Source organism: Monopterus albus, unplaced genomic scaffold (genome assembly GCF_001952655.1).
Source record: "Monopterus albus unplaced genomic scaffold, M_albus_1.0 scaffold50.1, whole genome shotgun sequence".
Taxonomy (NCBI): domain Eukaryota; kingdom Metazoa; phylum Chordata; class Actinopteri; order Synbranchiformes; family Synbranchidae; genus Monopterus; species Monopterus albus.
The window spans coordinates 2,848,992-2,875,908 of NW_018127930.1; the positions used below are offsets into that span (position 1 = coordinate 2,848,992).

Consider the following 26,917-nt stretch of genomic DNA (forward strand, 5'->3'; position numbering starts at 1 on the left):
ATTTCAGATCTAACCTCAGAAGCCACTGCTGATCCGACCTTTCCCCCTACTAGTGGCTCTCCACCTATACCAATAACCAGCAACTTTGTTCCTCTCCCTCCATTCAGACCTCGACCTATTCCTCATCCTACCTTTCCAGGCCATATGAGCAAAGACCCAAGAGACTCAGTTGCTCGTGCTCGACCCACTCACATACCACCCCCAGAGATGGAGCACATGACTCTGCACAAAGTGGTGGTGGGCAGTGTTGCACTCTTCTTCACCATGTCCCTAATCTTGACAATTATCTATGTGTTGTGGCGGCGGTACCCAGGTGCAACAAGGTTGCTGCAGCAGCGATCCATGGTGGGGAGGCAGCGTTGCAAAAAGAGTCCAGAACCAGAACAGAACCTGAGCACCCAACTTCAAGAATATTACATGAGCTACAACCCTGCTGCCACACCAGAGGCATTGGAGGTGTTAGGCAATGGCACTGGTTCCTGTACTTGCACAATTTCTGGCTCCAGGGAGTGTGAGGTATGATCCATCACAGCAGCCTAAAAATAAAACTCAAAACCAAAATAAAAGGCTCAACAGAGAGGTAAATCCTTTATCAATTATACAATTTAAAACAGCACTGCTGAATTACAGCTGAACATGGTCTGTGTAACACCTATCAGTTCGATTTTCTGCAGTATATGCAAAACAGAAAATTGGAAAATTGAATTCAGATTTCCAAAAGTTTTTTTTTTTTATTCATCATGTTTAATGTATACTTTTCAAAGCGCTATCGTTGGAAGGTTACATAGAAAAAAAAACAGAAAAAGTAAAATAATCTGAGTATTTTTATTCAATAAGTTAATTGCTTAAGTGGGTGGGACCTAAGCAACTGGATCCACATATATATAATATGAGATGGATGCATTGGGACTTCACCACTGCCAAGTAGGAGAAACACAAGCTCCAATATAACTTGTGTCAGATCATAACAAGCTCTTAAATAACTTGCTGTACTATAAACTATAGTGAAAACTTTTCCCAGCACCAGTTTCCTTCCTGGCTAACATTTAAGCTGATGCTGCATATACAGTACATTTGTACTACTAACATTAATTTATATTTATAAAATATCCTGTCATATGGCTGCTAACCATATGTCTTGGCCAAAACACATTATTCCTGTTGGTGAAATAACTTTCATCTCCAGGCTGTTCTTAAGTGTTATTGTACCTTGCTACTGTAATTTACATCTTTTAATTTGTTAATTCATCTTTTGGCCAAAACATTGTTCATGTTGTGAAATAACTTTCAGCTCCAAGCTATTTCTTTAGTGCTAGTTAGTTAATTTATGTCTTTTAATTTGTTAATATGCTGGTAGTAAGCAGGTACAATGCTGCAAAATATAGTGTTAATATCCTACTGTGTGATAGTTACTGCTAAATCAAAAATTTAATGTGTCATAATTATAGCAGATTTTATATTATTTGAAAATTTGTTAAACACTGCCACTCTCCAGTGATGCTGCTACTAGTTCCCAGTGCATGAAACGATCTTGACGGTCTGCCATTGCTCGTGGGGGGACTGTCTTTATCAAGTATAATCAATGGAGATATCACTCTTTCTCTAATCCACTCTGAGTTTCACCAGTCAGGTGAAATGTGAGCTGGGCACCGTCTCAAGGAACCCGAGGATTGAATAGGAATAAAAATACTCAAACTATCTTTTCATTTTTCTATCCAAAATTGCATTCCATTTTTGAAAAACTAAAAAAGTCCAAATCGTATTTATACATTGATCTGACAAATGAAAAGTACAATTTTGGGAAATCTGTTCCAATTTAACAGTTTCCTCTTTTTTTATTTTATTTATAGAAAATTGAACATATAAGCGTTACATGGACAAAGCACCCTTGACTCACACGCTTGACTTCTAGTGTGGCATGCCTCCAATTATTCAGGTTTTTAAAGGGGAAAACAGAAAACAACTAATCCTGGGCAAGCAAACTACAACATGGCTTTAGAGGACCACATTAGAAGAAAAATGAATTACCAAATTTTGTGCTTACCAGTGGTTATTGAGTGTGGTTTTAATGTTTGTTCTTCAGTTACAGTATATTCCTCCATTTTATTTTCTAAATGATCTTTTCAAAGCTACACTTTTGGAAATCTTCTTCATGGGTATGTCAGTTTAAAAGGACTATGGATAATTGGACACGGTCTAACTATTTTGCAGACACCACTCCAAATCAGCATGGCATGGCTCACACTTTTTTAACAATTTGCTGGGCATGTATGTGTGTATGCCTCTAGACATTATTTTAATGCAAACATCCAAATTATAATGCTATTACGGTTGTTGTAACATAACATTATTGGGTTTTTGCAAAATTTACAGCAAATATTAATGAAGTACATTGGCATTGATCAGAATTTGACAGTTTTGCAATCACATGGCAACGTCTGTGAAACTGTTTGAGGTTTTTAACTGAACAGAAGATATAACCTTGTTCATCATAAGGTTGAGCATCCATTATACAGTAGGCGACTGTGGTTTGTGATGTGCATGGCCTTGTGTATGGATGGGAATTGCAACTGCTCATTGTTGTTAAAGTTCAGTTTCTCTGGTTAAATGCACACTTGCTCAATTCTATAGGAAGATTTATGGCAATCTGCACAGAGACGAGGCGATACGATAATCCCAAATTTATGACATGACATACTATAAAAGTGTATCCCTATGTTGTTATAAGAGCTATATTTATAGAGCAGGGAGATTTCAGTGACCTGCCTGAAACTTCTGATTTGCTGGTCATCTTCTGTCACAAAATCACCTGTGACAAATTTGCCAATGGGACCAATAGAGTTTAAAAGTTAATTAAATGATGCACAAAACAAAAGAGGCAGCAAAACATGAGACCAAGTTGCACAATACCACCTAAAATCATTATTTCTTCTCTAGCTAAAGTGATTTACAATTGCTTTGACTCTTACTATATTTCTGCAATTGTTTTCAAAATTTTACCTCATTATTGTGATGTTAGATGATAGAAATAGCAATAGGAAACTTGCTGTACGCAAACATTTTTAAATAGAAAAAGATATACTTGTAATATTCTGTATTTACCGAATACCCTTTACTCATTCATTCATTCATTCATTCATTTTCTACCGCTTAGTCCCTGAACGGGGTCACGGGTGGGGCCGGAGCCAATCCTGGCCGGCAATCGGGCGAAGGCGGGGTACACCCTGGACAGGTCGCCAATCCATCGCAGGGCTAACACACCCTTTACTATATTGTGATAATAGCTTAACTTTTCTGCATCTTACATAATGTTATTGTACGACATTGCATTTTTCCCTTTACCACAAAAGCACTAAAGGTCTTCAGCGAGGTAAACCGATTATGAATAACACAGCTTATATATATCTGTCAGCATTACAGCATGAAGTGAAGGTCAAATAAATTTAAAGTAAGTCAACCAAGGCAGTCCATTCAGTGTAAGTCATAAATCTCTTGATATTGACAGTGGAGCAGTTCCAGCTTTTAGCTTTCTACACTAAAATTGTTCTCAGGCCTCCACTTCCAGTTATGGCAGTGCATAGTAGCTCTCTTCATGATCATGTTAGAACTAGTTTACATGATTTGGGTAAAGTATGATTCTACGCTTAACGTATAAGCGACTTTAAAAGGCAATAGTAAAAAGAAAAAAACAGTATTGTGAGACCAAATTGATTTCAGAAGCTTCACAAAGCACAACTGAAAGAACATAGCTGTTTTCACTGCCAGATTTCAATACACAAAACTGCAATTTGTGCTTGCAGCCTGTATGCATATGATTTAGTGAGTAGCAGCTAATCAAGCTAATCACCGACTGGGGCTGTAGGTGTTTCCTCTGAGTGAAGGAGCTCTTCAAACGTACAGTCCAGTGGTGGTTAGAGGGCAAAACCAATGTTAAATCCAAAGCCAATTAGGATGCTATTCATGCAGAAAGTTTTGGATCCTCTCAGAGGTTCAGTAATTCCACTTAGCAGACTTCTTCAGTTGAAAGTGTGCACGTTTGAATTTCCCCAAAAAGTGATGTTTGTTGAGGAAAACTCAATTTTGTGCTAAGATGAAGCAGAGCTACTGCAGATTTAGCAAATGCCACAGAAATCCATTGTCATCCAAAAGTAATTGAAAACATAACAAAGTAAGATACCTTTGCTTGCCTGTACACACAGAACTGGCTCCCTGAGTATGCTTAAAAGCATCTGCCCAGTTCTGAGCTATTCTCCAGAGACAGTAGGTGCAGACTTTTCTCTGAATAAACAAACCTGGGTGCTTGTGCAGAATGCATAAGTAAAGTTTCAAAATATATGTATAAGTTGTCTGACGTGGGTTTGCCAGAGATTGCTGACCCTGCTTTCACACCAAATACTGTATATACATTTACACAGAACAAGGCCAGTTTTGTCAGTATCCTGAATTTTTTTTTCTGCCAGGTTTACAGCCATGCTCAATTAAATTTAACTTTGACCACTAATCCATGCTGTTCCTATAAGTACAGTAGGAGGCCGATGTATGGAGAGGTCACTGTCACTGTAGGAAGAAGATAGGACAGTTAATTTTGTGCATCCAAAGTAGCTGCTCAGTAAAATGAGAATAAAATAACTTGTTTGACTTTTATAAGCCAAATAAAAAAATTAGATATGTTCCAAACCCGTAGTTAACTGTAATGGTTAATGAATTTGAAGATGCTTCCCTGCTCTATGCTAAATATAATGTCATAAAGCAGTGCACACTATGAAATGTTGATTCATTCTGGGTCCTAAAAATAGGCCTAAAAAAAGTTGAGAGACCCACGTTTAGGCAGTAATATATACAGCCCTGTGCCTGCTGTATTAGTCATCTGGCACCAATGCACAGTTTGACTGCAATTGCTACAAAACATAAGCAGTGTTCTGATTTACTCATAACAGAGGACTATTTCTGTAGCATTCAGTGTCAGTGTGTTGTTTCTCTCTACATAACTACAATCCAAAATCTCATCATTTCAAAAGTAATCTCTCCTTTTCAACATCACTGATGGGTGTCTGTAGTAGTTAGTTTGGGGGTGTATACATTTGTGTTTATTCCAGGCATTTAATAATTGAGATGCTGGTGTCAGACTGGTTTAGTTTGATGAGAATGCCATCTTGCTGGCTGTCACAGCTGGCTGTGTCTTTTATTATAGCGTTGTGCAGCGCCAGCAGTCCCTGTGGATGGTCATGTGGAAGAACAAAAGCCAACACAACACATTTACCTTGCTGTGGCGCGAATTCAGTGAGGAGCTGTCAATACTGCCTCAAAATGGTGTCAGAGCCCAGCAGGAAGGCAGCTTGAACAGTACATGGTCTCTTTCATTTTGGCTTTTAAAGGTTCGGGGCTCGAACCGTAATGGCCCATACAAACCCAGACAGGTTTTATCATTTACTCAGGCTGATTAGGCTTCTGCTCAGATTCAAGTTGGACGCACCTATACTGTGAATTTGCTTTGATCGCCAGATCCATTCAGTAATGCTGCATTCAGATCATAATGTAGAACATGTTACTATTTGTAGATAAATGGAAAATAAATATAGTTCAAGTAATCTCAAATAAGAGTTACTGGGAGTGTCTGACAGCTGCAGTATCTCCTACTTGGAGGAAAGGACAAACTACAATGACTGCAAAGGTTTTAGCTTTGCCAGTATCCAATACTAACACAATAAGATGATTAAAAGGGACCCTGTATTGTTTATACTGTAACGTATAGGACTAAACAGTTAATTATTTTAACAGTCAGTTTTCAAATTATCAGTGTCAAGTATTTTATTTTTATTTTCCTAATGCAAATTCCTTTTTATTTTCTTGTTCTCAGTCTTATCTTGTTTACTTGTCTACTCATTGCCTTATGGAAGAACATTGTACATGCACACTGAGAGCCACTGCACCACAGCCAAATTCCTCGTGTGTTCAACACATCTGGCCAAAAAAGCTCATTCTGACAGTGAGGGGAATAATTTAGTTAAATTAATTATTTCTGTCTGAGGTCTGATACATTTTTAATAAAGTTAGCACAAGTGATGGACAATGTGCAGGATTTTTATCTTTTTGTTCTAGGACTGCAAATCAATTCTCAATTAAATGGTGACACCAAGAATTAGAATAGAACTGAACTGAGTCAGATTCACACACATCTGTGGGTGATTGGCTAGCAGGTAAGCACCGCAGCCTTGCAGTGTAAATGAGAGGCAGCTACTATAGTGAGCAGAGTTGTCAGAATATAGCACTTAAACATTTAGCCATGTTTTATCACAGTTTTAAGCTCTTCACCAGCTCTCAGGATTTAGAGCTGTGAAGCTGTCAGTCTGTGAAAGTAGCGTGAAAGGTAGCTCATATCGCTACAGTGCTAAGCTGTCACCTGAATCACAAAATAGTCAGTTTGATATGAAAAACTTGTCAGTTGTGACTTACTGGCAGTTTGACAAACTTTGGAGCTGTAATCAATAATACTGTATAATGGCAGTTTTTAAATTCAACATTAATGAGTAATGTCAAATGCTGTGGCCCTGATAGCTCAACATAGTGCAGCTTTAGAAAACACATGCAAGTAGAACAGAAGAAAACTGAGAACATTTTCATCAGTTTGGCAACACACACATAACATGTTGATGAAATGCTGCAAAGCGTTATCTGCTGTAAATCCTGCAGCATTTGTGCTCCTTATTTGTTGTGTTTTCTGTGTTTTGGCTCATTTTTGTTTTTATCACATATGATATTTTATACTTTAATATATAACGCCATATGTGGTAATATTAAGAAACCAATAATGGCAAACTATATACTGTATAATTAAGATGCCTTTTTAGTTTCATAATTTCCAGTGTGGCCCCATAAGCACAGTACCATTTGCAGAGTAGTACGAGTACTGTATATTTTTAAGGCAGGCTTTGATAAAGCAACATCCCATTAATAATTATTAGGAATAGGAGAAAGTAATAGGAGGTGCAGCTCATCAACTTGACAAGTTGACTTTTTCATGACCCATCCACCAAACCAACTCCTGTATCTCTGACTAAAAGCTAATATTGAGATTGTATCTTGTGTGCAGAGTTTCTTTGTGTCAGTAGACTCCAAGCAATCAGACCTTTCAGATACATTTCAGTTTGCTGACGTACCCATTCATTTGTTGACAGAGATAGATTGTTGCATAAATAATAATAATTTACTTTCATTTCACATCTGCTGAGTGTTCAATCATGCATTGAATCATTTCAAATGTAGTTATTTAGTTTTTTTTTTCTTAGCCTGCTTATACTTGTGTGAAACCTTTTTTTTCTCATTTTTGATCTGGTGAATGGGGGTGGGGGAGGGGAGTCATGAAGAGGTCAACACGTCAAGTTGACAAGATGTATATTGTAACTGCCCCCACATAAAAGCTATTGATAGGATTACATCATTTGCCAATACCGTAGACCATTACAAACCTGTGAGGACCCAGACTCAGGGCATACTAGCAGACAAAGGAAGGTTTTATGACATATAATATTACTTGGGAAGATGCAACAATACTATTAATAGGAACACTGGAGAGTATGGTGACAGGAACTTGGCAGGAAACTGAAGTTAAATGCAAAACACAGAAACAGGCTAGAGCGGGGATCAGGCTTAATAATAGCCACACGGACAGAAACAGTTCCTATGGGAGCAGGAAGGTCAAGCAAAGAGTTGGGGCAGGCCAATAATCAAAATCGGGGGGTGACTAGTGTCCATACACAAATCAGTCAGACAGGACAAAGGATCATGACACAAGATCATGACATAAACAACTGAAAAGTAAATGTTAATATCATCTGACAGTGCTATTAGTATTAGTTATGGCCAGCTTTAGACACAAACTTAGTAAGGGTTTTGGCTAAAACAATTCATTTTTTAACATTAGACAAACAGCTTTGAAAAAACTAATACATGTGTGGATATACTGTACTTCTGGTGCATAAACAATCACAAAAATAGTCCAAGAAATCGGCACTAGGTAACTTAGGTTGTGATGGTCCCTTAAGAGACACAGAAAAATCTGATTTGCCAGCTCACCGCCTCCCTCTGGTCTTTTCCTCAAGCATTCCCTGTGTCTCTGAGATACTGTGCCCCTCTGATGTCTTTGAGGAGTGAAGGATGTCACACAGCCAGCCACAGCGCTCACTTTGCATGTCCCCTGGCTAATTTCCCCTCCAGTCTTGTTCCACTTGACAGGCGTTCCTCCAAAAACCATTTAGAAGAACACTTTCATTTTCCGCTTCCTCTCCCCTTTACCTCGCCAGTTTTAAGGAACCATTAAGAGCTTAACTGCAAGCAGGCGTGCATCACAGAGAGAGATCTCAATGAATATACAGTAGGTCTCACATTCTAGATTCCAGATAAATCATTTATTCACCTATTTCCCCCCAAAGTCTCTTTTTCCAGCCAGTGAAAAAACAGCTTTTAATGTGTACATCATGAAACACTCTCTGGTCTTAAAGTATTATATTCATCATTCCTGTAACCAAGCAAGACAGATTAAAAGACTGAATTATTAAGGAGGTTTTATGGTTAATAGTAGGCTTTCTGTTACTGTTCAGTGCTGTTTCCAAGCTCACAGTGTGCTACACTGGAGTGGGTACGGGATCACGTTACTCCTGTCACCCAATAAATGAACTACTATTAATGGTGACGGGGCTAATGAGGGCAGGGTATATGTTTTTCTCTGCTTGACTCAAGTGTTTTTCTAGCTGACATAACAAGAAACACAAAAACATTTTAGTTTTTTCATCAAAATGCGGATGGTGAGAACAGCTGTTCAGACAACATTGCCAGCAAACCCCTCGGGGAGAAGCATTTTCACTTATTCAGTGCAACAGCCTCTTAACTATCTCAGAGGGGCAATTTCATGCCCTCTTCCCTCGATTGCTGGGTCATCCTCAAAAGAGCTCCTCCCTGCAGAAGCTGTCCTGGATGGTGATGCATGCACTGAAAAGCTGAGAATGTGCCTCTGTACCCCAGGTGCTCCTCCGTATTGCAAATGCAGAGACACAGTCATACATACACAACACAAACCCAAGCGGTGTATTATTAGCAGACTGGCTTGGCCCTGCAGCTAAGACAAACAGGGATCTTCTCTTTTACTGGGTATCACAACAAAAACACAAAGAAGGAGCGATTTTTCAAAATGTGCATCTTAGACTGAAAAGGGGAAAGCTCAGTGGCACCTTATATAAAAGATCCACCCTCTCTATCACCCTAAATTGAATTTTATAATCTCCCACCCCCGCCCCCAGTGCTTGCTTTGGCAGCCATGTATACTTCATCCTCAAATAACAGTAGCATCAACCCACCCACCTTTGCTTGTTCTGTCGAAAACACACAAACATTGCATTCTACCTTGGTCCTTATAAAGCCAACACGCATGTACTAACATGTGCAGATACTGTACTGAATGGGAATCAGTGTAACTAGTGGTATGGTGCCATTTCTACAGACGAATAGGTGTAATTAAAATGAACAACGCACCTACCCACACACTCTCACACAGGGTCTTTACAAAGTGAACGTGCAGTATAGTGCTGAAACAATCTGATGATTATTTAATGAGTTGATCAACAGAAGACATTCAACAATTTTGAAAACTAACTTTTTTGAGTTTTGCACTTTATTATAAAAAGAATGTAAAGGAAGTGCATTAGAGAAAAGTTAACTTACAAGAATTATGTGAGGGGAATAAAAGATGGCAATAATAGTAACAGCCACAGCTGTTATTTGCGAAACCATAATGATAAATAAATCCTGGGGATGCTGTTAAAATTACACAAGTTAAATTCAATTCAATAAAAAACTAAAATATCCATGTGTTGGCACTAGTTCAGAGGGCCAGCAAAGTCAGTAGGATACATCCTCTGGGTGCCATGAAGTTCTGTACTATATTTTAATATCGATCCACAAGATAATGAATTATTTTTGTTGTCATAATAGTGTTGGACCAACCAACTGCTAGCATGGCTAAAAATATAATTTGTTTAGCAGAGCTTTGTTTTATTATTCTTTATTATCTCATTACTCATCTCATAGCCCCTTAGACTGAACCCTTAGAGGAGTTCTGAAATCGAGGGTGGGAACCACTGAACTAAATAATTATTCATTAAAAATCATCATAATTGATGCTGAAAATAATTGTTTGTGAGAGGCCCAGTGTAACATTCTATTCCTACAGGGAATGAGCATCAACTCAACAATGAAGCCATTTGTCTTATTAAACCTTCACTTGTAGCACCTTTGATTTCTTGTTTGCAACTACAAGCCAGCTGGGTTTAGACAATGTGGGAAAATAATTCCTGCAGGAAATCAAAGAGAAAAGAAGAAGGCGCCCTGCCATTCCAAGTGCTATTTATACCTTTATGAGGGTGTTAGGTAATCAGCAAGAAGTGGCAGAAAATCACCAATATGCAGAGACAACATGGCTTCTTGCTGGCTTGTTCTGCCTTTTCTGCCCTCACCCACACTGTCACAGCCTGTCTTTCTGCACTGGGTCTTCTCTGCCTGTCGTTTCTCACACAAATGTTAAGACTTTTGCCTGAAGGACAGTGCTGTATCTGCCCTCGGTAAAGTTTGAACGTTCCCTACCCAGTTTGTGCCACAGTGTGCAGCGTTTTATTCAGGAAGCCTTCATCATAAGTTTCTAATATTATCAGAATCATATATCATTGCAACTATTGTACAAGATAATTAATATTTTATATATCTTTTTACTGGAAGTTGCTTTTTGCTGAAAATGTTTTTGCAGGATTCTTTTTTTTTCATTTTTCTTCGAGTCGCATTAATTTTAACTTCATGAGGTACTGTCGCTTTCTCTTTCTGCAAATGTTTGAATTATTAAAGTGCGGTTTTCAGGAGGGAGCAGAGGCATTTGTGGAGATCACATATTTTTTAATGGTGCCCTAAAGGCATAATCTTTTGTTGAAATTAGGCAGCAGGCAAAGCCACCCAAGGAAGGAGTTGCCTTTCTACTTAGTGTGACTGCTGTTAGGTTGAAAAGTTCACATTTTTTGCCACTGAAACTAAGTGAAAAACAGAGAAAGTTTTATTTTCTCTGAAACCATCAGCTAGAAAATATATTTAAAATATTTATTATCAGTGAAATGAGCATAATTATTCTGTTTACACCGATGAACAGCCTGCAGGTCTGACACAACAATTTATAATTGTCTGATTAGGTTAAATTGTTTATACAGTAGCACTTTGATACCACAAAATAGAGGTTGCTCTCAAGTTGACATACAAAAATAACAGCTCTTAAACTGTGATATTTCCTTAATTGCCATTTAAAAAAGAAAAGAAAAAAATGGTAACTGGTCTAACAACCAGTACTGCAGCTTGATAGTACTGATAGTACATAACTCTTTCCAAAGAGAAACAGCTCATATGAATACTGTCACAGTGAGAAAAGAGGTGAAGTAAAAATGATCTGAACAAGAAATCTGAAGGTATCACCTTGGACTATTTGAAATTAGCATGAGCTTCTTTCACATTCATGGTCTTCACTGTCATTTTTTCACTGTCACCTTTCATATACTAAATTCTTAACTTTAAAGTACAGTATCACCAGACCACAAGCCGTAATACATCAGATGGATATGTCATTCCTATGCTCATAAATATACGCAGTGCTTGGATAATACTGTTTGACTTGGCTTACTGCTACGATGGTATACTGGTGACACTATACTTACCTCCCACTTCGCGTATAGCATAGCATAAACAGCATATACACAATTAATACAGTGAATGTTTTATAACACATTCGCATATTGAAGTCTTAAACCAGTAAAAGAAGAGCTTTTAATAATAGATCACTGCAATTTCATAGCAGCTAATAATGACTAAGTAATTAAGAGTCACTTACAGATACAAAGATAAAGATAAGCTAAGGTACAGAATGATTTACAGACTGAGTGATAGAGTTACTGCAGTATATATGTACTTCTCTCAGTATGTGGCTATAAAATTCACAGTATGAACAGAACCTAATAGAATCGTCTGGTTGTGTTGTATGCACTGTTTACTCTAGTGGTGAATATAATGAGTTGGCTGGTTAGCTACATTTTACATGACTTTTTCAAAACTACGCGATAGTCAAGTGTAATGCAATGGTATACTTAATTTGTTGGAGCTGCTGTTACCAATTATAATGTGTTACCTAGGCCTGGTTAGTTTGCCTGATTAAACATATTTTTCTTCTCTCAGCCAAAATAGTTCCCCTCTCCTTTAATCAGTTCTTGTAAAACCTAATGATGTGAGGAACCCTTTAAAAGGTTACCGATGATAAATTTTACTGCCCATTACTCAACACAGGGCACACTAACACAACACAGCAGCTCTGCGCATAAATAGCAAACAGTGTACACTAGATTAGCTTTAAAAGGCCAATCTGACATTGTAAACTGGTGGATCTACTGGAGGAATGAAGATAGTGCAGTGCTGGAACTTGACTGCAGAAATGCTGTTACTGTATTACTAGCAAGCTAGCTAACAAGCTTAATATGTTTTGACATTACATTTCTGTCAATTTATGGACATAAGTTGTTTTAGCTCACTGGGTGTTATTGTTTTTTGCTTTTGTGTTTTTGTTGTATTAATGAACAGTAAGTGGCTGTGACATTTTTTACACCAGCATCAGGATTATGATATCATTTGCATTCCATTTTTTGTTAAATGTAACGTTATGCGTGCTATATTAACATTTGAGTATGACGCTGTCACTGGTAGTTGCAGTAGGAGAGCTAATTGCACTATTGTACCCTCTGGCAAGTGTCAACAGCCACTTTTCTGGGAAGGAGAGGGAAATGAAAAAGATGGCTCCTGGAGCTATTTGGCAGTTCTTCAGGATCAAGTCCTATCATGTCAGAAAGTCACAGCTGATATGACACATGTGGACAGGATCTGCATAGGGAGGTTTTAACAGTGGATACAAAGACAACAGTCACATGCCTTTTAGTTTCCACTGGTGTCCAAAGACATTAAATATGAAAAATTATTTTTTGTTACTGGCACCAATTCAGCATTGCAGGGTACAATAACAAAATTAAAACATGATTATCCTTTTGGCTAGAAAACTAGAAATTACTAGGCTAAAGACAAAGTTATGTGTGTGTGTTTTGTTGGATTGATAAGAATGCTCGGCCAGGGTCCTGTTACTGTATATTTGCATACATTTAAATATCCATATCTCCACTTTTAGAGAGATCTTATTTTGTATCATGTGAGTTTTATGGGTTTTAGCCCCTCTTACCCGAGCCAAGAATCTAATGAGGGATCATGAACATTTGGCCCTCACAGCATATTACACCTGAAATGTCTATTTTTGTAATACTGAGATAAAAATTATATGTTATCAGATAGGAAGACAGTTTATTCAATCTAATCCTGATCTGTATCAGAGCAACAGAAATCCCTTGACAAGCAACCTTTTGATCCAAAATGTCAAAGCCATTTCCGATTCGGGGGTGGGAAATTTCCCCGTCTTTCAACAAATGCCAAAAATACAACTGAATGAGGCACCACTCACTCGGAGCCTGATCCCCTGTGATTTCATATAATCTGCACCATTGTTGTCAAATGCAAATGCTCTGTGCACAATATGTGAGAAAATTGTTTTTCCTGAGAAGAAGGATTACACGAACGAGATGACTTGATACAGGTTGTTGTCTGGAACTGAAATAGTGGTGTGAATGGGCACAAATTTGATATTTTGACCCCATTACACTAGTCATTCAACTGCCTTGGGGACAAAATACAGACAAGATTTAATACACTTTCATTTTCACTGAGCCACACATATGAGTGTCTGTTGGCCAGATTTCAAATTTGATCAAGGAAGTGCAATCAGTTTGAACTGATCTCAGCTCTGTTCCAGTCCAGAGGTGCTGCTAATGCATTTGAGGCTGTTTTGTAACTATAAATTCCCAACAAAAAATATCTTGCGCACTCCAACAGCTGCAACAGTAACCGGTTAGCTGAGACTTGCTACTGTGGATAGCAATTATCAGCAATTATCCATAAACTAACATATGGATTAATCGTATTTCTAAATTTTAAGCAAGACAAAAGTTTTCTCATCTTCACTGCCTCTCAGTCATGTCGCTCCCTCAAGCATACAGCTCAGTCCTCTCCCTCTCACCCACAGATTTGGTGGTTGAACTGACCAGCGATCAGACAAACACTACAGCAGCTTAGTGCACTGTACTGTGTGTGTTGAAATTACTGGACATGCTTTAGTTACTGTTGTTGTAATGAGGCAATTTTTGGTGCACTTTGTGTACATAGTCTAACTTCTGCTACTGTTATCACAGGGGACAGAGCTTGCTAGTGGTCAAATGCTGCTTACTGATGTCATTACACTTTGAAGGTACACTAGCACTCCAAACTATGCTTCTTGGGTGCATCTTGGAGACATGGATGGGTTTTCAACATATGATTAGAATGTGTCTTAAACCACATCAAACCATTTTACTTCAATCTATTTCAAATGAATCTTGGGCACATTTGCATTTGGTACCTCAGTAGATCAAATTGCTTTCCCATCCACCCAGGTTATATACTGCAATGTTAATAAGTGTAAATAGGGTCAATGACACCAATAATCTGGGTTCATTTCAACTGTGTATTCACATGTTATTTAAACTGTACATAACACTAACACTTAACCATAACTGCAGCCCATTTTAGAGCTGTTTAAACCATAACCTCAACCTTGAATTGAGCAAGCCAAATACTGCAAGTATAACACAAGCAGCCACTTTGTTGCTGAATGAGAAACCCAACATTTTTGTAATGGCTACTAGATGCTGACTCCCTATAATGTTGGAATATAGTGAAGTTAGTAAGAAACTACCCTCAGCTTCTCCCTTGAAATACGTATTTAAAAGCGGTCAAATCTTTAAGTGGTTGAGGGGATTAAGAGTAATAGCTTTGGCTTATAGTGCACCACAGAGTAGGATATACAGTACAGTACCAGATACTGCACAGTAGAGGCTATAAAATATTATTACATTTTTATCACAGCTACAGTAAACATCATGTTATTTGAAAGAAATTAATTTCACCTTTCACACTCAGGCAAAGTTGCAATTAACTGAGCCCACAACTTCAGATTTGTGATATTTTCAACCGTCTTTAGCCATCTTTTGTGTGTTGTTGATGTTACCTATAGCCAGCTGAACACTATCATCAAAATATATTTTCCACTCTCCAGTACTTCTGCATGCAGTCAAAATAAACTGGTGAAGACAGTGCATATACATTATGCAGATTAAACTGCATAAAGTACAGCAGTATAACATTATAAATATACAGTGGAGTGTTTGAGAGTCTTAATTTGAGTTGAGTTCTATTTAGCTTCCAAAAAAATATGATACATGTCAAAACACAATGTAATGAATCATCTAAAAAGATGTTTATCACGATCATTGCAATGTAAAAGAGCTCATTTTAATTTACATATTTCTTTCTTACTAATGCCAAAAAATCCCCTCCTGCAATCAGCGGCCAAATTACTGTCCAGCTGAAATAATGGAATAATAAAAGTACAATAATTCTAAACTACTTAATCATATTAAAATACATTTCATTGCAACACAAACATGAACTGAATTTCATTAAGTTGATAAGCACAGACTTTGACTCCATTTAATTAGTCAATAAATCAATCAGTCAGTCAATCAATCATAAACTTTATTGCCAAGTATGTTAAAATACAGAGAATTTGACTCCAGACAAACAGCCATCTATTGATGCTGAAATAGGTACATATATACAAGTTAAAATTCGGTATGTATAGTAATTAGTATAAGTTATTGCACTGTGGTGTTTGCTGTATCTTGTTATACATACAGTATAAACATGGGTTAAGTGTTCATCAGAGTGATGGCCCGAGGAAGAAACTGTCCCTGTGTCTGGTTGTCTTGGCGTACAGTGACCTGTAGTGCCGTCCAGAGGGGAGGAGTTCAAACAGATTGTGTCCACGGTGTGAGGGGTCTGCAGAAATCTTCTCTGCCCTTCTTTTGACCCGTGAGATGTACAGGTCCTCCACTGATGGCAGGCTGGCACCGATGAGTTTTTCTGCAGTTGCAGTCCTGACTGTCCACTGGAATCTGTTCCTGTCCTGTTTGGTTGCTGAACCAAATCAGACAGTGATGGCTGTGCAGAGAACAGACTCAGTGGTTCCTCTGTAGAACTGTATCAGCAGCTCTTGAAGCACTGAACTTCCTGAGCTGATGCAGGAAGTCCATCCTCTGCTGGGCCTTCTTGATGCTTCTCCAACCTACAGTAAAACACATTCAGTTTGTCAGCCAGTTGATAGCTTTCCATAGCAGGGGGGGGATTGTCTCCTGTGACCTGTGATGTTCTATAGGTTCCTCCACAATGATGTCGGGTCATTAGCCAAACACTGATTTTTCAGCCTTTCAGAGTAGCCCCTCTTTGCTGATCTGATCTCCTTTCTCAGTGTGTTTCTGGCCTGGTTATATAGTATCCTGTCCCCACTCCTGCAGGCCTCCTCTTTGGTATGACGGAGCTGTTTGAGTTTCACTGTGAACCAGGGCTTGTTGTTATCATATGTGCAGAAGGTCTTAATGGGCACACACGTGTCCTCACAAAAACCAATGTATGACATCACAATATGTGTATTCATCTAGACCTGTAGCCGCAGCCTGAAAGACACTCCAGTCTGTACCGTCAAACCAGGCTTGTAGCTCTGACTTTGCCTCCTCGGTCCATCTCCTCACTGTTCTGACCATAGGCTTTGTAGCTTTAAAAATAATAATAATAATAATAATAATGCTTTATTTATATAGCACTTTACAACCCACAAAAGGCACGCAAAGTGCTTCACAAAACAAATATTTAAAGATGTTTACTAAGTCAGTGTCAGAAGCAAAGATACAAACCCAGTTGAGTGACATTTTCTCACATCATTGACTAAAAATATTTTGCACAACTAACATGCTGCTGCATATTTTAATACTATATTACATGGACTCATAATCAGCCTTTTAGTTCCCTGGTGCGGCCTCATTAATGAGTTATTCATTCTTGTAAAATGTTGATTAATCACACTGTCTCAGACCACAGAAATAATACACATGAACTCTAATATAGGGTGACTCTACATCCCTCAATTAGTTATTATTGGGTTATTTCATATAGCAAGTCATTGCAGTTTGTCTAGAAATGATCAGTTTCATTTTTCATGTAAAAAAAGGGTCAATAATAAAAAATTAGAAAAAATGATTTCAGCTTTGTGGCACATTTGCAGCTATCAGTCATTACACTATATTGATGCCTTTTTCCTGTTACTCAGATATGATCAGCAAAATCAAGCCAGAGAGCCTTGAGGATGGCCTAAACCTATTTATATTCAAACTAATCTAGAAAACCAGTTGTAGAAGCTGAGTGTTAGTGACCCATGAAAAGCTGAGAGAATGTCCTGAGCTGAGATGAGAGGATCTGCAGGGAGTCAGTATGACCACAGCAGAATCCCAGTGCTGCTAGATTTCCAACAGGGCCCCAGAAGACTTGACAAAGATGAGAGAAATTTGGATTGAAACACAGACAGAGTTTAATAGTTGCATAGTGCACAACTGTAGGTCTGGGCAATATGATGATATATGCAAAGAGAAAATGGAACTGTCAGAGGTTTTCTATAGTGTTTCTGGTAACTAGCAGCCCCCATACTGTAGTATATCTGATTGTATGAAGCCAGTGTGGGCACTGTTGCAAATCAGTCAGCAGGACTGCTTCCTGGCAGTGTCACATTTAGAAGAAATTTTGCATCTAAATATTATCTCTACCGCAAAACAGTATATAGGCTTAAGTGTAAATATGAAAATCTGCAAAGCATTGCAGAGGGCTCATAGAGGACAGTATGCTAGACAAGAGCAGGGATACACGGAGGTCAGACAACAGAGTCCACCATCCTGATTGTCTTGGGGAAGATTTTTCTCAGTCTCTCTGTTGGACTTAGAACGTCTGTTTACATCCAGCTAATTTGCAATCGCAAGGATGCTTTCAAGGAAATGTAATCATGACCAGATGACGTTTTCCATTAGTATACTTAGTATATGTTGTTAATTTGCATATTTGACAAGTCACAAAGATCTTGTGATGGGACTACCTGTTAAACTTTTTATGGTTACAGATCTTTAGGTATTAACAGCACTTGGTTAGGTTAAGGGAAGGATTGTGGTCTAGTTTAATATAGTGTGTGTGGTGTGACTGTTGTGACTTTTATATGCCGACCATCCACCCCAACCACCTCTTGGCAACTCTCCTACCGTTATTAAATGTAGTGCTTTATTTGTTCATTCTGGGGGAAAAAAATTGCCACCACAATATAACCAGGAAAACAGTCTAGTGGTATATGAATGTAATTTCCAGGAGGCATGGACATTGTTTTGTTGGTGGATCATAATTCTAACAACTCTGGTTCTGCACCATATGGTGTATTAGTGCTTTAGATCAACCAGAATGTATGCATGTAAGGACGCTGTCTAGAGCAATGGGGCAGAAAGTCTTTAGGACCTCTAGAGAGAGGAAATTCCAGGTGGGTATTAGTGGATTGAGGAAATGCTGGTGAGTCTTACACATTGTTGCCTTTCTGACTTAGCTCCACATCTGTAAAGTCCAGTTGGAATAGAGATGGTCTACCATTAATGTGAAAAGTGGAGGGGATAATCCACTGCATTTAGTTTTCTGAGAGGAATGTATAACCACAGTGGAAACCTCACACATGCACAGTAAACAAACTGCTGCAAATAAATACGGCAGGACAGATAGATCTGCAAACGTCTGAAATTATTCCTGTATAAATCATTTATTTGGAAAGCTGTAGAAGGTTCCTGCAGCTTGCCCCACTATATGTTTTCTTGTGTGAGTCTTATGGTTTCCCCAGAGCTGTTCAGTGGAGATGGTGAGTGCAAAGTTAGCATGACTGATAGAGTTACAACAGCCACACGTTAAAATATTTCAGAATTTTCTTCATGAAAACAGGGGTCTGTGGAACAGGTATTGTTGTGTGTCTGTGTGTGTGGACCATGTCAGATTATCAGTGATGTGGATTCCCAGGTACTATACAGTACCTCGACTTGAAGTACTTGAAGGTGTTAATCCTTTTTGTAAGTGTTCCATTAATACCTGTATCATTTTTCTGCTGCTTCCTCCCAAACTCCCCCACCACCCCCAAAAAAAGACCTTAACCCAAAAACCTATTGATGCAGGTGTGCTGCAGCTTTGAAGAACAGCACAATAGCAAAAGACAAATGTTGCCAAAACTGCTGAGGCTGACATGTCTTTGCCTGCACAGATAATGAAGTGATGGGGTGAGTTCACCAGTTCAAGTGCAAAAGAGAAATGAGAGAGAGGACTAACGTGTTTGTGATGGCGGTGTGTGTTATGAAGATAGGTGGAGAAAGGCAGTGAGGTGAGCCTGTGTAATAGAGGCAAAGGCGAGTGTTGTATATCTCAGCTGGAAATGTTCTCTTAATATCCTGTTGTCTGGGCTGCAATAGTATTCTTGTATCTTGACTGTAATTTCAGATTAGTGTGGTGAAACCAATTTCAGAATTGGTTAAGAAAAACCTGCAATCAGGACATAGTCATCATATACTTGTCAAGTTGTAGTAACTCAGTAGCAGGATATTTGATGATGTCTCTATCAAAAGATTATAAAAACAAAAATTATATCTACATATAAAAAAAAATAACACTTGGTCATAAAAAGTCATATTACTGGGGAAACATAAACAATGGATGATGCTATGGCCATGTCGAAGTTCAACAAACCTGCTGCAGTGGTTCCCAAACCTTTTCTGCTGGGTAAAAATATGTTTGAACCCCACCCCACCCCCAACAGCCTACATGTCAATTATATTTAGCCATATCCATGCCCCTCTGCGCTAATACCATGGGCTCCCAGATTGGGGACCACTGCTTTATGGCTTTTATAACTTCGATGACCCTAACAAGGTAAAGAAATGACTTCCGTTTCATTATTTATTCCTATATTTTTTGTTCCAGAAATGTAAAGTAGAATTTATTAAGCAGCAAATGATATACATATACAGAGAAGGACTTGTGGAGGAGGGGGAGGCAGTCTCCTGCTCCCAGTGTCATCCATCACCTGCATGAATCATATTCCTCATAAATCATATCCCTTAAGCACAGATAAACATGCATGTGCGTGCACTTATATGAATATGGGTGCACACTGAGACATTTCATCAAAGAGAGCCACAACTCAGTGGATCAGATTTCCCCTGGGAGATCTTTAAGCTCTGCCTTTAGACCACAGTTTGCATCTCTTGCTTTAATGCACACTCACAATTGCTTTTCAAATGAGGTTCTTTTAGAGCAGCTTCCTCTCACTGGCCCACTTAGGTGTCGGTCAGTAGGCTGTACACTCGCTTTTAATAAAATATATTTTGTGGTGTTTGTCTTTTGTAGTGTATATTTCTTTATATATTTACCTAACACACTGATATATTCATACTAGCAATTAACAATACAGCATAATGTGAATTATACACACAAAAAAGAAATTCATTATAAAAACAGCATTTTGCTAGAGCTCACTGGTGCCTGGCTGGTACCACTGGCTTAGAGTTTGAATTTTAGGTGATGAGGTCATTACAATGAAGTGTTATCTTGTGCAGATGGCAATCGTGTGTTCATACAGTTTACTTACTGTCGGTTTTCCTTTAGTGGTATCCTGGAGATTTCTGAATGCTATCGCTGCAAAGTTTTTTTTTCTCGCTCTCTAAGGCGTAGCAGCGTATGATTGGGGGCAAAATACTGGACTTGCTGTCAGGATTTATTTATTTATGCATTCATGCTGTCAGCACTAATATTTATCTGGGTACATATTATAGATGAGGAAGCATTAAAAAGAATAATATATGTGCACTATCCTGTATATTATTCTGTACCATTTACTTTATAGTAGATATGACATATCCTTCCAGACATCTTTGTAGAAATAACCACTTATAGCGTCAAGTCATATTAAAAGAATAAACACAGAAAAAGACACAATGATGATTGAATTTTCCCATGATACATGTATTGCATCACTAATATGTTGCGTTAATAGCCAGACATTATTAACCATTGCTTTGACCTTACTGAAAGCAAAATTAGAAGCCTTTAATTAACAAATTTTTACTAGACCATTAGCAGGAAGTCAATTATTATACCTTTTATTTGTATAGAAATTCAAATGAGCTTCTGCAGATATTTATAGATGTCTTGGTTCACTGGGGCTTTTGTGCTATTAGGTTCTTTCACCAGCTACTGAAATATCAATATAAAACAAATCAATACTACAATTTATTAACTAAGAAATATGATGTGGTCTTAATTAATGAGAGCACTGAGTAGGCTATATGTTTGTGTGTCAGAGAGAGCGAAAGCTTAAGAGAAAGTCTGCCTGTTACAGAGATCAAGAGCTCATACAGGCATCAGCTCCCCAGAAAGACACACATTCATGAACATAAAGGAGCATCTGTGTTCATGCATAGACCTTGTTATGTTAAGAAATTCCAAGGTTTCAGTGCAGACACTGTTTCAGTTGTGTCACTAACTTTACTTTTCTCAGAGAATTGACACATCCAGTCTAGTTCCTGTTATCTGCCTCCCTTTTCATGGTCTTTAGAGAAAGATGGGAATGTGTGACTTCACACGGACGGGGTGGGAGAGAGAACAGGGTAATTGGAACCCTGAGTGGAGTAAGAGGCTTGTGATCTCTCTGAGGGTGGCTGGCATATGTCTGTGTTACTTCCAGCTGTCCTGACTGAAAGCAAACTAATTACACCATGTTTGTATGCTACTAATTAGGATCCTAATTAAAATCACATGAAGGCATTTAGGGGGTGGAAGAATGTAGGGACACCTCCGGCCATATAACCTATGTTCTTGAAAAGACCAGAACTTAGTCAGTCCTCCTTTAGAATAACTACATAGAAAGGGCATAATATTTATAACTCTGCATATAAAACTGCTTTTCAGCTGTGATAATTAGCAGCGTTTGGTAGTGTATGCAATGGTTTCAAAACAGGGTAAGTGTGGACTCAGTTGTGTGGATGTGTCATATGTGTAAGGTCAGCTGTTTTCAGTTTTCACAGATACAGAATGCACCTGAAAAAGCTAATAATAATAAATAAATAGATACCGCACCTGGGCTTTTTAGAGGAGCAGATGGATTTAAATCCATCTTCTCACAGGTTTTATGCCCCCACAATCCCAAAATAGGGTTTGCTGTCACTCGAGGTTTTGATAATGGTGATGTTCACAGCTCAGACTTGTGTGTTCATGTTACCTCAGATAACATTCCAGGCATTAGTGGATGTCTTTTGGTTCTTCGTTCTATATCTCTCAGGCTTATTCCATGGATATAAATAAATTGTATCACTAATACTGTTAAGAAATGTAGGGCCTTTAGTTCCAAGGACTTTTCATGCAGACTCAGTGCCAGTGAATGACCAAACCCATAAGCAAAAAGCAAACAGTTTAGTTGGAAAGTATCTTTTTTAATGTGGCTAGTTGTGCCTCTTGTACCATAATGGATGACAGCTGAAGTTGTGGTGTAGAATAGATTCACCTTCACCTGTGACATCTCATCCAAAGTTGTGCCTGCATTTCCAGATCTACTTTTCTTGCAAATGCTTATGCACAGATGTATTTTTGTGGCTTTAGTTGCCAAAGGTTTATGCAGAGTTCTCTCTGAAATCACATGAAGCACATTTAGTTCTGTTGCTATGTGTGGTGCTATCAAGAAATAGTCAATACTGGGTCAGCGGGTGTTTTCACATTCACAATTCTTTATTGAATGAGGTCCTTCATCTAAATTGATTAAGTCCTTGTGGCCTCCATACAGTATTATGCACTTTCAATGGTGAGTTCTGTTTCCAAAACAATGCACTGCAACCACTACAGGGGACAATCCTAGACTATCACACTAGCTCCTTCCTGCCCAAAGATGGGTGCCGTGAATGTCATGTTTTTTCCCTGTGACAGTGTGCGTTGGGGTGTTAGCTACATCAGCCAAGTCATCTCAAGCAAGGGGAAGATTGTCCAGCCTGAAACATCACAATCACTGCCAGCTTTGCATGTCTTCTTTTTCCAGCAACTAGAAACTCAGGCTGAGGGGGAAAATGGACCTTTTTGGTAGAGCCTGTGCACATCCACAACACTCCCAAGAGTAGATTGTGATAAGGCATCAAAAGATCCACAAAATACAGAGGGTATTTATCCTAGAGGTAAACAAATTATGATTTGAATTATAATTATAACTCTAAACCAGACTCAGATTTTCAGGATGTGTCTTGTCCGCTATTGGCCTGTCACATTAGCCCTGGCATGTTAAATGCCTGAAATGTGATGTGACATGTACAATTTTCTTTTCATTCACCCATTTTGTACACACACATACACACTTATGGTAGAAAGCTACCATGCAAAATGCTCCTCTGACCACAGGGAGAAATTTGGAGTTTTATGTTATGCACAAGGATAACCTCTAGTCACAGGGGTTTCACGCCAGTGACTTCTGTGCCGGTCCCAAGCCCAGATACATAGAGAGGGTTGCATCAGGAAGGGCATCCGGTGTAAAAACGTGCCAAATATTGAACCATGCAAATTGTCAGTGTGGAAAACAAATGATTCGCTGTGGCTACCGCTAACAGGACCAGCCGAAAGTGGAGAAGGAGGTGTTATGCACAAGGATACTTGTCATTAGTAGATTACCCACTGTACCTCACAAGCTACAATCTCTTTGTATGATGTGCTCTAAGACAGAACAAATTAGCCCAGTGACATAGCTTGAACAGTATTAATAACCACCACCTACACTTTTACACCATGCTGCCATCTTGCATTGGTGGGAAGGAAGAACCATTGACCAGAGTGTTAATCCTGGGTCCTTGCCAGCTTGTTGTAACTCCCACTCTACCTAAAACCAAGGGAGCTACCTTGGCCATGATAACATAGATTAAAAACTCATCTACTTTGTCCTGCAGTAGAAGTAGCAGCAGTATTTCAGTTATTGCCACAGACAGGTGAAGGAGGACAACTGGTCTTTCACATATGTTAATATTACTTTTGTTGTGAAAGGCCATTAGTACTGTCCAATGTTCCAGAGAACAATGCTGGAGAACCTGGATAAGATCTCTTTCTACCACTGTAAAGTTTCAGTTCTGTGAGAGTGCAGAAGTAAATCATATGCCTCCGGTGACAGTTGACAAAACATCCTCATGTTTTCCTTGTCGCCATCATGGTAGCAAACAGTCGCTCTTGAATAACTGCAGCGGAAGTAATGGAGATTTGTGGAGTCTGGCAACAAAAACACTCCAACATTCAAACCTTTTATGCAAAGTGATGTAAAAACGGGTTTCCAACTTGTGGCCGAAAGCCGTCAATCAGCCGCTTGCTTGCAGTCCTAGTGTTTAAAGAAGTGTGAGCAGCAGAGTGAATTACAATGCTCCTTGTTTACTCAATCACTTGAAGAAAATCTCATTGAAAGATCATAATGAGGTTTTGCAAACAATGGCTCAGATGTCTGTGCTCATGAAGCAAACATGTGGGCTGTGCTGAAGTAACCAGACTAAAGGAGAAACAAAACTACAGAAAACCAAGAAGCAAAACAATACAGTGAAATGAAAACATGATTTTTTTTAAACCATTGAAGTGGGCATCATGAGCAACACAACATTTGGCCCACTATCTTACAAGCTGTACGTTCCTGCAGTCACTCAGCAAGGTATACTTGTAATTAGAGTTCAACAAGGCAGTGTAACAAATTAGCTGATGAACCACAAAATATATTTTAGTGACAGGCAGATTGTTGGATAACTTGTACCATGTCAAAGATCAAATGCTAAAGTGAAACTATAAAAATATATTTAAACAATGTACTGTATATTTTCCATTGTATAATAGGTTGATCTGTGTCTAAGTATATGTCAGACTGCACAGGAACTCATATTCCTCAGCTGTTGTGTGTCTGTTTCTTGCTTCAGACTTCAGGTTAATGCATTGCGCACCACAGCCTGAGCTTTTGCTGCAAGTTGTTTCTGTTTTTCTAATATTTTGAAATTGTCTAAGGTATGGCAATTTGTGCAGCTGTCTTTGCTTCAGTCGCATCCACCTGAGAGGTAGATAAAGACTTGAGTGAAGACTTGTCAGCCTGTGTGATAATGTTTAAATCAAAGCTCTGCTCAGGGCATACTCCCATGCTACACAGATCTCCTTCACACTGACAAAAAAATCTCAGCTTGAGCAGCAAAAACATGACTTGGAATAATTTCGAGCACATTCCAAAAAGCTTGAGAAATTGCTTATCCTGGCAGAAGTATTTGTGTTATTAAGGCAATGTGGATTTACCTGTAGCCAAGTCGCAAATACGCCCTTTTAAAGGTTAAGTCATAAAGCAGAGGGTTTTGGAGCACAAAAGCTTGGGGGCACACTTGGATATGCGTGCTGAGTGTGCCTCTGCCTCTTTTAGTGTACACATCAATTCAAAGCGTGTGGCTCTTAAATGAGAGTAAAATGTCAAAATCTTTTACTAACTTGCAACATCTCAACAAGGTTGAACCGACCTGTGGGAAAGTGCTGACATTTAAAAATGCCAAATTATTCTTTTGTAATGATTTCTAATTTATTATTTGTAGTTACAGAAAGGAACCCATTTATTTCAAATAAATGAATTTTGTGCTGTACCTGGGTTTGTAACCATGTAAGAACATGCTCAGGCTTTCTGGTTTTGCACTATTGTTACTGTACTGAAGTACAACATTGTCTTATTGTTTTTTTTTTAATATGTACATACTGTACGCTATAAATGTATAGACATGAATTATTAGGGTTTCCCTCTTGATCCTTTGCATCTTTAAACAGCGGGGGTTTTCAGCCAGTGGTCCGTGGCCCACTAGTGGGCCACTGCAGGTGGTCCCTGACTGTGCATTCAATAATCATTCATCAATACTTTTTATTTAAAAACACGTTTTCCTCTTTTTTTCTTTCTTTCTTTTTAATTTTTTTGTGTAGCACTTTGTGACTATTGATCTAGAAAGACACTATATAAATAAACTTTACTTACTATTATTTATTATTAATAATCAAATTCCTGCAAATATATACAATATATAAAAGCCAAGGTGACTTTCAGGATTAAATCCGGTCTGTCCACCACACAGCAGTGGTTCTCATGTTGCTTCTTAGTCACAGTGGTGGTCCCTGAGTCACAATCAGTAGAAAACCCCTGTTATACTGTATTTGGACCTTAATGGCTAATTTATCCTCTCCTCCAATCCCCAGCCTCTCAATATGGCTATTATGTGAATAAAAACATACTCTTTACATTAGTTGGTTTCTCTGAAATAACACAAAAATAACCACCTATAAAGAGTAAACAGTATGTTAGGTACAGTATACATTCCCGTTGTAAGATAAAGTGTTCCATAATACTCCATATAATTCCGGCCATTGTTCCAAAGCAAATTAGCACTTAACTAGAGACTTGAAATTTTAATTGTTGGAAACAATACAAGTGACAAATTGTTTTGAACATTTTTAATTACTTCAGCTTTAATTAATATTTTCAAAATGAATTTTGGATGTTGGGCTTTCGTTTAATCTCTATGAGACATTAGGGAAGTCACTGTACCTCAGCCTTCTAAGCACATACTTTATCTAAACACATGGGATTTCATCGTCTGCTTAATTGCTTACCCCAATTTGCTTTGCTGGCACTGTCACAGCTCCATTGTACTGTTATCAAATCACTGGGCACTGTAATTAACTTTACATTGTAACCACCACCTCTGTAACTGGCACAGACCAACTGTTCAGTGGTTTGTACTTT

General features: G+C 38.4%; 1 protein-coding gene across 1 annotated transcript in view; it reads left to right on the forward strand.

Moving 5' to 3' along the window:
* LOC109960826 (leucine-rich repeat transmembrane neuronal protein 4-like) overlaps positions 1-26,917 on the forward strand; it is a 50,215-nt gene that overhangs the window by 20,954 nt on the left and 2,344 nt on the right. The window contains exon 3 of the mRNA XM_020601205.1: positions 81-580. Within this exon, the coding sequence (XP_020456861.1) occupies positions 81-522 (442 nt within the window). The 3' untranslated portion in view covers positions 523-580. The remainder of the gene's footprint in view (positions 1-80; positions 581-26,917) is intronic.